This window comes from Vidua macroura, chromosome 11 (genome assembly GCF_024509145.1).
Source record: "Vidua macroura isolate BioBank_ID:100142 chromosome 11, ASM2450914v1, whole genome shotgun sequence".
Taxonomy (NCBI): Eukaryota; Metazoa; Chordata; class Aves; order Passeriformes; family Viduidae; genus Vidua; species Vidua macroura.
The window spans coordinates 152,151-164,338 of NC_071581.1; the positions used below are offsets into that span (position 1 = coordinate 152,151).

The 12,188-nt window shown below is 49.8% G+C and overlaps 1 protein-coding gene across 1 annotated transcript in view; it reads right to left on the reverse strand.

The window, feature by feature from the left end:
• Positions 1-10,076, reverse strand: part of LOC128812974 (hydrocephalus-inducing protein homolog) — a 70,686-nt gene extending 60,610 nt beyond the window's left edge. The window contains exons 1-7 of the mRNA XM_053987704.1: positions 9,960-10,076; positions 8,669-8,788; positions 7,388-7,507; positions 5,482-5,616; positions 3,867-4,066; positions 652-776; positions 324-528 (exon numbers count right to left, since the gene is read on the reverse strand). Coding sequence (XP_053843679.1) covers positions 324-528; positions 652-776; positions 3,867-4,066; positions 5,482-5,616; positions 7,388-7,507; positions 8,669-8,788; positions 9,960-10,031 — 977 coding nt within the window. The 5' untranslated portion in view covers positions 10,032-10,076. The remainder of the gene's footprint in view (positions 1-323; positions 529-651; positions 777-3,866; positions 4,067-5,481; positions 5,617-7,387; positions 7,508-8,668; positions 8,789-9,959) is intronic.
• Between the last annotated feature and the right edge of the window lie 2,112 nt (positions 10,077-12,188).

Genomic DNA, 12,188 nt, shown 5'->3' on the forward strand with positions numbered 1-12,188 from the left:
GAAAGAGGGGCTGGCAACTCAGGAAATGTTTAAGGATGTTGCCAGGTCATGTAGGAAGATGATTAGAGAGGCAAAAGCTCAATTAGAACTTGAGGAAATCCAGTCATTGCAATCAACCTTTCCTTCCCAAAATGCCATGGTTGGAGTATAAATGGAACTGGAATGCTAAGTGCTGAGCTCCTGAAGCCCAGGGACACACACCCTCGTGCCAGGGATGGTTTACTTGGCCTAAACCATTCAAAAGCACCAACAGCCCCCTGAGGCCATACGTTAGTTTCAGTCTTGGGCCATGTCTCTCACTGAAATGCATCTTTCAAACCAACCTCCTCTTCACTTCATTCTCGTCTTCCTCATCAAGAAAAGTCTTCCACTGGAAGTGGGCTGTGATGTTACTCCTGTTTTCGATGAACACGGTTGTGTGGTTTGACATGGTGATGAAAGTCTTCTCAACCTCCACGGAACTTGTGCTCAACCCAAGGTTGAGATCTACAGCTTCTCCATGGAGCTTTGTGTGGATCCTTTCTTCACCTGGAACAAAGCAAGGGGGACTCTTTGCTCAGCTCAGTGGCTGATGGAAGCACAAGGGGGATGGGACAACAGGGAGTGATGGGGCAGAACTGTCCTGTGCCCTGTGCAGGGCCCAGCACTCACCTGTGTTGCAGCACGCTACCAGGGACCCGAAATGGTCACCATTCGTCAGCGGGTGAAATCCCACTGTCACCTGCATGCTGTCACCAGCGCCCAGAGTTCCCGTGGCTGGAACCACGAAGAAAGGACTGCAACACAGAGAGAGGGATCAGGACTCGGGGGGACACCTGGGCATGAGATTCCTTCTGCAGTGCAGCTCACTTCAGCTCACTTGGGCAAGCAGGGAGCAAACCAACCAGTCAGCAGGAGACAGACAGAACAGGCAGGATCAGAAACAGCCACTGACCCACTTCTGAGCAGATCCAGCCCTCAGAGGATCCTGTGGGTAAAAGGACCTCATCTCCCCCATACTCTGCATCCAGCCCTCTGCAATGAGACTCAAGGGTCCGACTGCCAGCAATCCCATCAGAGAATGGTTTGTGAAAAGCACGGAGAGGGTTCAGAGCTGTCTGCATGCACAACTTGACACTCACTGCCTCAGGAATTTCTCTTTTCCTGCTGCCTATAAACCTCATTGCAAGAGATGCAAATGTTAGGGCACTACCTGTCCTGTGAGATTACAGCCTGGAATCAGACAGGGAGAAGGAACTTCTCCTTGAAGACCAAAGAATAGCTACTGTTGAATTTGCAGTGTGGTTCTTTGGTTTATTTTACCTTGAAAATGTCCTGATTTAGCCTAAAAGGGCACATTTTACCAGCATTTCAGTGAAAGCTGCTCTAAGAAAAGGAGCAGTCAAAACTCTGAAAGAGTGCAAATGCAGATTAGAGCAACACAGTGACATGGAAACCCAAAGGAGGATGCCATTTACAATCTGAAGGATCTGGTCCCAGCTAAATGAAGCACCATTAGCAGAAGCACATCAAGGAAACAGAACAGGAGCTTTCTATTTACCAGCCATGCAGCCTGGGACTGTGGGTCGTCACCCAGGCTGGTATCTGTTTGATTGGCCCAGCAGAGAAACTCTGTGTAATGTGTTGGAAATAATGATGCAAACGTGTTGGTGCACTTTGGATTTAACAGGAGCAATTAGGATTGGTCACCAGGTAAAGAGCTCTTGCCTGACAAACGCAAGACTCTGTGCTTTGATGCTCAGGGACAGCTCAGGGAAATGTGCTTCTGCCCAGCAGCTGCTGGGCTTTGTGCTCTTCTACAGCCCCACTGAGGAAACAAAAGTTCCTGGCCTCGGTGCTTTGCTGGTGGCCAATCTGTCACTTAGAAGTGTGTTCTGGGGAGTTTGGTGATGAATGCATCACACACAAAAATAAAGAGAACATCTGGCAAGCTGAACTTGATTCATGTCAGTTGCTTCAGGTTCTGCTCATTAAGGATCTATTGCTGCAAGGATGGGCCTGGCCTGTTCCCATTACCACTAGTGGGAACATCACTACTGGCTGATGGAGAAGCCTTGGGCCAGCAATGTTTATGTGCTGGACATGAGACTTTGGAGGGAGGGGAGGAAAGACAAGGCCCCACCAGCCCCAGAGCCAGATTAGTGTACGTGCTCCTGCATCTGCCCCGGGAGTGATGCCAGGACTGCTGCAGGTCTCTGCTGGGGCTTGGGGCAATCAGTGCCTGGTGTGGGCAAGGCACAGGATTTTTTCTTATTCTTTTGCCAGGGATTTCACCAGGACAGAGAAACTGCCAGTTAAGGGAATCCCTGGCCACACTTCAGCACTCCATTCCATTCCATTCCATTCCATTCCATTCCATTCCATTCCATTCCCACTGCTGCCCCATGTTACATGCTCCTGCCCTCAGATGGCAGGATGGGAATAACATTCCTGGGGGTGACTTCAGGGGTTGTCTGAGAAAGAAGGTATCTTCTTATTTTCAAATTATCAGGAGAAGAAGATCCAGCCAAGTCCAGGACTCAGTTTCAGGACTGAAAAACTGAGTGCAAATCAGCCCCTGCATCTTCTACATCCCTGGGTTGTACCCAGCAGACTCCTATGTTACTGCTGTAGCAGTCATCTCTCACACAGACCTGGCTCCCCAAGACCCAAGGACACAAGCTCTACAGCTAAACTTAACTCCTCTGAATTTCAGCCAACATCACTAAGCTGTTCCCTGAGCCCACAGATAGAAGAGCTGTGAAGGAGACATCCCTCATACTGTAATAACCAAATGAAAACCACTGCCAAGAGATGGGGCTGGCAGGCTAAATTTTGGCCTTTTATCTGTAAATTGTGAGCTGTTCCTTAAGACACTTCTCATCCTGTTAGATGTGCCCTTTCAGTGAATCACTACTGCACCCAACAGGCAGAAAAGATAAGGTATGGAGGGGGTTTTAATAGGTTGTTTTCTTCTACTTTTTAACTAGGTCCATTTGTATGTTTTCTTGTATGGCATCTCAAGACAGGTCCAGATCTCCCAATGGCACCTTGCAATCCCCAGACACTGGTCTTGCTTTGAGCAGTGTGTCTGCTCAGATGATTTCCAGAGGTCCCCTCCAGCAGAAGTTATTCTGTACTTTCCTAAATCAGCCCAACTGCTCTTCACATATTCCTTAAACATCTCCTCTTTCCTATACACCTGTGCATGTACCTATGGGCATGTGGCATATTGACAGGCATTAGAGGAGCTCGACCTGCAGGAAAGTTCCCAAAGAAGAATTCATGATCTTTTGGCAAACATTTAACACAAACCAAAATGAAAAGACGGCAGAAACACAGCAACTTCAGAGTATTTAGAAAGAAATCTCAATGAAAGGGGGCACAACCTTATTCAGAGATTTAAATCATCTGTTTGAAATTTTAAACTGGCTTTCAAAGGTTCATCATGGAACAGAAGAGGTGACTGATGCCCTCAGCTGACAAGGGAAATCAGGTCAGCTTTAAGTAACAGGAAGTGCACCGGCTGCCTGCAGCACAGCTCAGGGGACCACTGGAAAGCCACGTGCCCATGGCCTCCCAGAGAATGGCTCTATTTGGCTGACAGTGCTGAGTAAGCATTTCAGAAGCTGCTTGTGCTCAGGAGGGTGCAAGCCAGCTACTAACATGTTCCAGCACCCTCCAGGAAATCTGGGACAGAGAAAGCTCAAAGGCTGCATCCTGCTAAGAACACTGAAAGCAAGAGCAGATGCCATCCATCCTGCTCACTTCCAGCCAGGGCTGCAGGGCAGCAGCGGCGATGCTCTGGTTCCTTTTGCTGCTCTTTCCCAACTCTGTTATCACCCAAGGGTGATATCCTCTGCACAAAAAGAGATGAGCTGCCTCACCTCTGGGTGCTCAGCTGGTAATGAGCTTCCAGGTTACCAGTGTTGCGAACCAGCAGAGTCTTCTGGGTGCTGTACTTGACTGGACACTTCAGGAAGTCCAGGTGGTCAGGGAATTCCAGGATAGCTTTGGCACCAATGGCCCGAATTGGCACAACTATCCTTTCCTTTGCAGTCATGCAGACGAGCTCGTGGGAATAATCCTGCAGGAAAAGAAACTAGCTCAGCACAGGGCATTTAGTGCCATCCCCGTGGCAGAAGAAAAATCATTTCTATAACCCTTCAAGGTGTCAGGTTACCTATTCCACCCTAAAATGAACACTAAATTCTACTAACACGTCACATTTTAAAGACACCAGTGCACTTTGCAAAACCTATCTCAGTGGCATTAAGCTCTTGTGCCACTTGAGTCATACAAAGAACTGCCCTAGGCCACCATAATTTTTACTCTAAATTTTAATGATGTAAAATAATTCCTAAGTTCCTTCTAAGGAACATGGAGCTAGGGAACACAGGACATTCCTCTTTAGGTTTCTATATACCCACTGTCTGAGAATAGGACAAAGTGTTAAACTGACTCTAAGAAGCAGAAGGAAGATGAGGAAACAGCTGCACCCAAAGAGATCCTGCACCTCTGGCCTGGTGTAGAAAGATCAGTTGGCTCAGAACTCCCCTCTAACTTTGCCTCTCCAGGCAAGTCAGGAGAAGAACAGTGCTAAGAGGTGGCAGGATGCTGTTGGAAAGAGCCTCTCTCTGCTTTCCTGCAAGGCTTCCTCCCTTCCATGCCATGTCCCAAACCCTTCTGTATCAACAAGCCTCCGGATCACAGCACTGAGATCAGACTTGCCAGGGCCCCAGCACTGGTGTTCAAACCTCCCCACAAAAGCAGGTTTGGCACGGAATGGGTGCCAGCTGACAGAGCCACCACAGTGACAGGCATGAAGACAGAGCCACAGCAGTGTCACTGCCACAGGCTCTGGGCTCACAGCTCTGCCTGCAGGTTGTACCTGCCCTATACAAGCTCTTTCAGGCAGGTGTCCAAGTCCCCTGCAGCTCACCAACCTCCTGCTGACTAAGGGCACCTAGAGCCCAGTGTGCCTGTGCCAGGCTGGGCTCACGGGCACAGCACATCCTCTGTCCTGGCCCTGCAGCTGTATCACGGTCAGTTGTGCTCTGGGACAGCACAGCTGCAAGGCTGGAGAACAGAGGGTGTGAAAAAGCACTGTCTTTGCTCCAGCCCAGGGTGAGGCAGGGAAGCTGTTGCCAGTCAGGAAGGAGGAAAGCTCTCCGACCTCTTTGCCCCTCTAGTGTGTTCCATAATAATTAAAGCCCTTCCACTGTACCTAGAGATGGCCGAACATCTATCAGCACCCCTCTGTCATTTTCATACTGTTCCCTGTGCATCTTCCCTTGGGAATGCTCAGGAATGTGCAGGGAGGGGAAGCAGAGCCTGTCAGGCCCAGGTGCAGTGCCTGACAGCACGTGCCAAGCAACGAGTGGCGGCAGGCTGCCTGCCCACAGCCTGGAGCCAAGCTCACAGCATGGAATGGGCTGTACCCAGGGTGCAGGGAAAACAGTGGCTTTGGAGGTAATTCTGTTTTGGCTCCTCCAGGCTCACCTTGATCTCATCAGGGGTAAAGCGGATGCGCACACGGGCAGACGCGCCCGGTGGCACGATGTGGTACACATCACTGGGGCACGCCAGCTCGAAATAAGGTGAGCTCTCCATGCAGACCTTCACCATCCCAGAAATCTGCAAGAAAGACATGAAACGATGATTTTGCCACTTGTAGAAACAGGACGAGAGGAGAGCTGTCCGTGCCCTGGTGACATCTGTCCTTGACCCCTTTTCCAAAGCACCTTCAGCTGTGGAGGTACAGGCACATAATTCACAAGGGTGAACTTGAATCCCCTCTGTCTGGGCCCAGCACTTTGGCCAGGGGCAGTAGGGCAGTGCGTGGTGGGAAGGAAGGGCCAAGCAGGTCAGCACCAGCAGGACGGACACAGAGCACCTGAACCAAGTCATCTGCATATTCAACAAGGCCAAAAAACCTGCTGGCTTCTGCCAGCACACAGCCATGCAGTAGTCGTGTTCCAGAGGGGGAATGTGCTGCCTGAAGGCAAAACAGCACATTATCCTGGGGGAAGGAAGAAATTCCCTTTTAACAGATCAGGTTTGGGTAGGGACGTTCTGGGGATAGAGTCATGCAGGCAGAGCAGCAAGAGAGGAGACCAAACACTGTGGCCTTGCTGGGAATAAAAGCAAACCTGAAAAGCAAAAGAAGGAACACAGCAAGACAATCCCTAAAACAAGGAGATGGCAAAAGAGAATTTAAATGGGCAGTAAAGCAGCAAGGAAGAATCATAAAACCATGAGAGCAATCAGCTTGCCAAAAGCGATGGAAACACAGACAGGCTGTGCCTATCGACTGTGGGCTTCAAAGGCACTTTCTGCCTGGAGAAACATGACCAGCACTGGCTGGCAGTGTGGTTCCAGTATTAAAAGCCAATCTTGGCTCTCCAGGGGTTCTTGCTGCCTGTGCAGGCAAGCTGGGCTGCTGGGCATTCCTACCTGCAGCCAGCAGGCCAGGTTCTGCCCTCTGGGACACACAGACACAGCAAACATGCATTTTCTAGCACACAGATATCAACCCCTGAGCACCAAAATGCTCTCCAAAAGTCTAACCCAGGCGATTTTGGCTCCCTCCTGTCTCTTCCCACCAGCCCACTCTTGGCACAGGGCTCATCTGGGAAAATGTTTCCCTGACTGAAATTCAAATGGTCTCCATTTTCCTCTTTACAGTGGAACACAACTGGTGACATTTTTCAGCTTTTTCCCCTCTCAACTCTCTTGGGAAACTGCAAAACAATCACAAGTGAAAGCGAAAACCTCCAGGAGCACACGGCTTTGGATGTGCTGTGGTTCTCCAAAGGGAAAGCAGAGCACCATGTTGCTTTTGGAAAAGCTGAGCAGAGCTGAATGAAGTTTAGCAGGAGCCTGAAGTGGCACCTAAAGGCCTCCCACTGCATCTGCTACATCAGCCTGATTCCAGGGCTGTTTCAGAGCACACTTCCTGCAGTGCCAATGCCATTAATGAGAAGTGATTCCAGCATAAAGTGGAGAAGACTCAGCCCCTGAGCTTTGACTGTGAGCTGCACAAAGGGAGCCAAACAGGCTGAGAGAGACAGAGATTCCTACCAGGAACCAAGATTAACCAAGGAGACACAGGATGTGGTATACAGTCAAGGCAAAGCTTGAGAGCAGGTAAGAACCCTCAACATTCCTATCACTCCAGAGTTTTCAAGAGAAGGAAACTCCTTTGGGATAGATACCATCAACGCATGGCCAAAATCAGGGGAGAATTCCCAGCACAGGAAGATTTCCACCATCTTGCAGAACAAAGGTGCTGAGACATTTTCTTCTGCATGTGCTGCAGCAGATAACTTGCTTTGCTGTACACTCTGGGAATAACAGCACTCTCCTCTTCCAGCACAGAGTTAAAGCTCCAGGTGCCGGCACTTACCTTGTCCTTATTCATGAAGGACAGTGCCATTTCAGAGACCTCATGGGCGACGAAGTTCTGAAATACCATCTCTGGTGGGGAAACCCGAAACAAGCTCTGTTTCAGGGCAACTGGTGGCAGCTGGAGAGGCGAGAGAGAGCAGGGAGAGGTTCAGCTGCTGGGAGGAAGGTTCATGAAGGACAATCTTACACTGATCCCAGTGAAGTACAGACTCTGCGTGAGCACGTCTGCCCAGCCCACACTGGGGTAACAGTGGCTCACCCACCTCTGCTCTGAGCTGAGCAAGAGCTGCTTGATCAGCTCAGAGCAGGCTCGAGCCAAGCTGCTCTTCTGGCATGTATTTCTCCGGGTTTCCTTCTCCAGAGTGCCAGGCAGCACTTTCCTTAAGCACAGCCCTGTGCCCACTGGGGCACTGACTGAGCACTCATGGAGTAAGTAAAACCCAAGAATTTACTCTATGGGAACCAATTTTGGGATGTCCTTTACTCTGAGACAGGGAAACAAAGGCCCACACAACTGCAAATATTTTTTTTTTTTTTTTTTTTGATCTAGAACTTAGGCATCAGTAAGAAAAGAACAGTACCAGAAGAGGTGTGAAAGATGAGGTGATATTTGGCTGAGGCCAAAAGGTTATTAAGTGAAAGAATGGAATTTGTTGGTTCTATGTGTTGTTTGTGGTTTGGATTTGTTCAGGTTGGTTTGTTGGGTGTTGCTGTGAGCTGGGAGAAGGACAGGGTTGAAGACCTGACCAAAAGGAAGTAGGATGAGAGGGAAGGGGAGGCGAGTCTCCTTTACATCTGGCAGCCTGCAAAATCTAACAGCCTGGCAGGGTCCAACACATTGTTCCAACCCAGAGCATGAATGCAATTTGTTTTGTTCAATCTGCAGTAATTACTGCAGGTCCTCGGCCTTCAAAGGCCAACGCTGCCACTCTGGAGGGAATCCTATGACCCCGAGCATTTGATGGTGACCACACCAAAGTAAGAGGTGGCTACTTCAGCAGGAGAATGGCAAATGGCAATTTTGTGCCTTTGTGTCCCTAGCCTTCCCCCCACTCTTTTAGCAATGGCAGCTACACTCCAGCACACCCCAGCAGCTTCAGCAGAGGTTGTTTGTGTCGGCTTAGTGCAGATCAGGACTCCCAGTCCACCACTACCAGCAGTTTACAATGACAACAGGACCTGGACACTGAGGTGTTTTGCTGGAGGCAAGCCTGTCACAATCACACACCCTCCTCAAACTTCACATCAAACAGAAAGGAAAAGAGCAGGAAAAGGCTACCTTTGGGCGAGTCTCGCTCATGTCTAGAAATGGGCTAATTCTGGGCAGAATACTCCCCACAGTGCCGTGGGGAGTATCCTCCTTCTTCATGTTGAGAATCTGGAACTTAGAGGGAAGCAGCTGAAAGGCAAAAAAAAAAAAAACAAAAATAAAAAAACAAAAAAACAAAAACAAAAACAAACAAAAAACCCCACACCAAATCAGCAAGAGCATCAGAAATGTGCTTGTTCAGAAAAGCTTCAGAAAAGCTTTTCCTGAACAAGTAGCACTGGTGAATAATTTGTGATCGCTAGGCACTAGGACAGTTCTGGAAGCCCTGGAAGTTACCTGCTGAAATACTTAGCACCAATAAATTAATAATACAGAGTGCAATACACATACTCCAACCACATGGCTGTGTCCCATTAGTCTCTCTGTGATTTGATGTGACATGTTTGGGGATTTCTGCTCTTTGGGCATTTGTTTCCTCATTGGATTGAGGCAGTGACCTTTTCAGAGAGTGGGGAGGAGCTCTCAGAACTCCCCTAACTCCATCCCTGCACAGCACTCAAAGCTCACAGCGAGGAGATAGCACTGCTGGGTGAATCCAAGAGAAGCAAGAAAGCAAAGTTGTACCAAGAGTGAGGTGCACAGGAATGTGCCCAAGTTTTCGTTCTCTCTGTTCATTAGCATTTGTTTTCTCTCTCTGGGCTCACAGGCCCCTCCACAGAAGAAAACAGAGGGATCTCCTGGAGAGAGCCTCAGCAGTGGGGCATCTTCAGTCAAGTGAGCTCCAGACGGCCAAGGGACCTTTGTGGCCCTGGCTCCAGTGCTGCCTGCAGGGCTGGATCTGCGCCCACACAGGAGATGAGAGAGAACAGCTGGCTGGGAAGCTCTTCCAGCTGGGACCAGCCGTGTCTCTCAAGGCTTTGGGCAGAGTTGGAGCTTCCCCCTCCCCCACGTGCCCGGGTGCCCAAGGGCAGGTTGGTCAGAGCAGCACAGGTGAGTGCCCAGCCTGACAGAAGGAATTGCTGTGGCAAAGGGAAAGGGAAAGAAGCACATGCTCAGGGCTTCAGCTGCACATTGGTTTCACTTGGCTCCGGTGGCACAGCCAGGCAGGATGCTGGACTGTCCCTGAAACATCACACAGCGTTCCCTACTGCACCAGGACAGCCCCCACCAAGGGCCAGGAGCACGGCACAAAGAGGTGGGGAGGGGGTCTGCAGCTTCACAGGCTGCTGACAACAGGGGCGGGGAGAGGAGGGACATGAGGGGAGTTTCCAGCCTTAACACAGCCCCAGTGGCTACTCACAGTCTCAGGCTTCAGTCTTTCCCTGAGCAGAAGACGAGGGCTCGGTGTCTTTTTCGGGGATCCAGAAGCCATTTTGGAAGGAGGATGTTGCAGATGAGCGACAATGCCTCAGCAAAACTGGAAGGAGCAACAATGGAACTCTGAAAATCCACAACCCAATTCATGGCAGAGTCAAGGCATATATTGGTGCTAAAATTTTTATATGATTTGAAAGTAGCTAAGTGCTTGTTTGGCATAAGTAGCTAGTATTGTTAGGCCTCTAGTTTAACTTTATTTGAACTATATGGCTACACTGTGCAATTCAAAGATGGCTCATTCTGAAACCTGGAGCTAAAAAGCTGAACATTAATAATAGTTAGAACAGACAAAGCTGTTGCTTAAATATTACTTAAAAATAGCTCAAGTGGACCTCCTCTTCTTTAGGCTAAACAACCGCTGCTCTCTCAGCTGCTCCTCACAGGACTTGTGAAAGACTATTATGGAATATTAAGGCTAATGGCTTAAAAATTGAGATAAAGGACTTTTTGCCCATTGTGACAAAACTGCATAAAGAAGCTGCGACCACCCAAGCCCACCCTTCCCTGAAAACGCCTCCTGACTGGAACTTGGGACTGTGAGTTAAGCTGCCTAAGGGAACTTGAGACAAGATAAAGGTGACACAACTGTCCTAGTAGCTCAGGTCTGGGGAGAAGTGAACAAGGCTGAGGGAGAAAAATGTATCCACAACAATGCCAAACCCAGCAGCTGTCCTGAAAATCAGCTCTGCCTGCCTTCAGGCTGGGCAAGTCATAGCCACAGACTCGTCTGCTGAAGCCAGGTTTGCATACAAACCTCCCATCAACAGAGGGGAAGAAGGAAATTTTGGGTGTGCAGCGTAAGCTCTGGTAAGATGCAGTGGACACCCATCCTCCCTCACACAAACTGGCTCAGCTCTAAAACCCCCCACCCCCAGAAGGCCACATCCAGGGCACATTCCCATGAGGGGCAGCTGAGGGGGTGTCATAACCCATCAAAGACCTCCAAAGTGCCCCCAGACCCATGCCTGAGGCCTTGCACCAGATGACTGCATGGCATGCCACGTAACACAACAGACCTGAAAATCCAGAACCCAATTCACGGCAGACTCCAAGGATATACTGGTGCTCAAGATTTGATATTATTGAAAAGGAGCAAGAGACAGAGTCCAACTTGCCCCACCCCAGGGAGGTACCTGGGCAGTCCCACCTTGCCCAAATCTGCATTAATCCCCTGGAGTCTTACATTCTGTGGGACCTCACCACAGAGAAGACCAGAAGAGGATTTCGTGGGTTGGGTGGGATCCATGGAATGGTGATGTTTTCTACTAAATCTGTCTCTGTCACTCTCTTTCTTCCCCTCTTTCCAGCCCCCTCCCTCCCCACTCCTTTTTCTATTTCTTTCTCTCTCTCTTCCTCTTCTTTTCTTTCTCCTCTCTCTCTTCACAATTATTGTTACATAAAATCCAGACTATCAACTTTGACATATGATCTCATTTTGCACCTTAATTCAGGGGCATCTCCTTTAATAATTTTAATAACCAGATCATAAAAACGCACTGAAACTTGAACAGAACTCATTCACCTTTAAACCGTTTAAGTAAATATTATAGGAAAAAAAAAGTATAGACTAGTATATTTAGGAAATGTTGATTAAAAAGCACCATCAGTAGACTATATCTTGTTCATCCACTCAGCTGGACATGCCACTGAACTGAAGACTGGCATTATCCCATCCTGTATTTCCCTTTGACATTCTCTTTTAGAGCACAGACGTGGCAAAACCAGAAAGTACAGCTTGAGTCAGTCTTTACCTTCCACCGGAATTCAGGAGTCCTCGCAAAGACCAATTCTCCGCGAATCCACTGGACTCGCTCGCAGAGACCAATGCTCCGCGAACAATTCGCGTGGCGAATCGCCGAGTGCAGCCGCCTGAACGCGCCGGGGCTGCGAACAACCAGCCGGGAGCGAGCTCTGGGCAGCTGAGGCCGCAGCGCCGTCACAGACGGCGGCTCGCGGTTACCCGGCAGCCGCGGCACCCGATTGTGAGGCCGGGCCGGGGCCGGGACGCTGCGGCCGGGCGGGCCTCGGTCCCCGCTCCATCCCGCCTCGGTGCCCCCTCGAGCCGCCCTCGGTCTGCCTGTTCCAGCCCTGGTGCCCCCGCGGTCCCCGGGCACAGCGGCAGCAATTCGCTCCCGGGCCCGGAACGGGACGG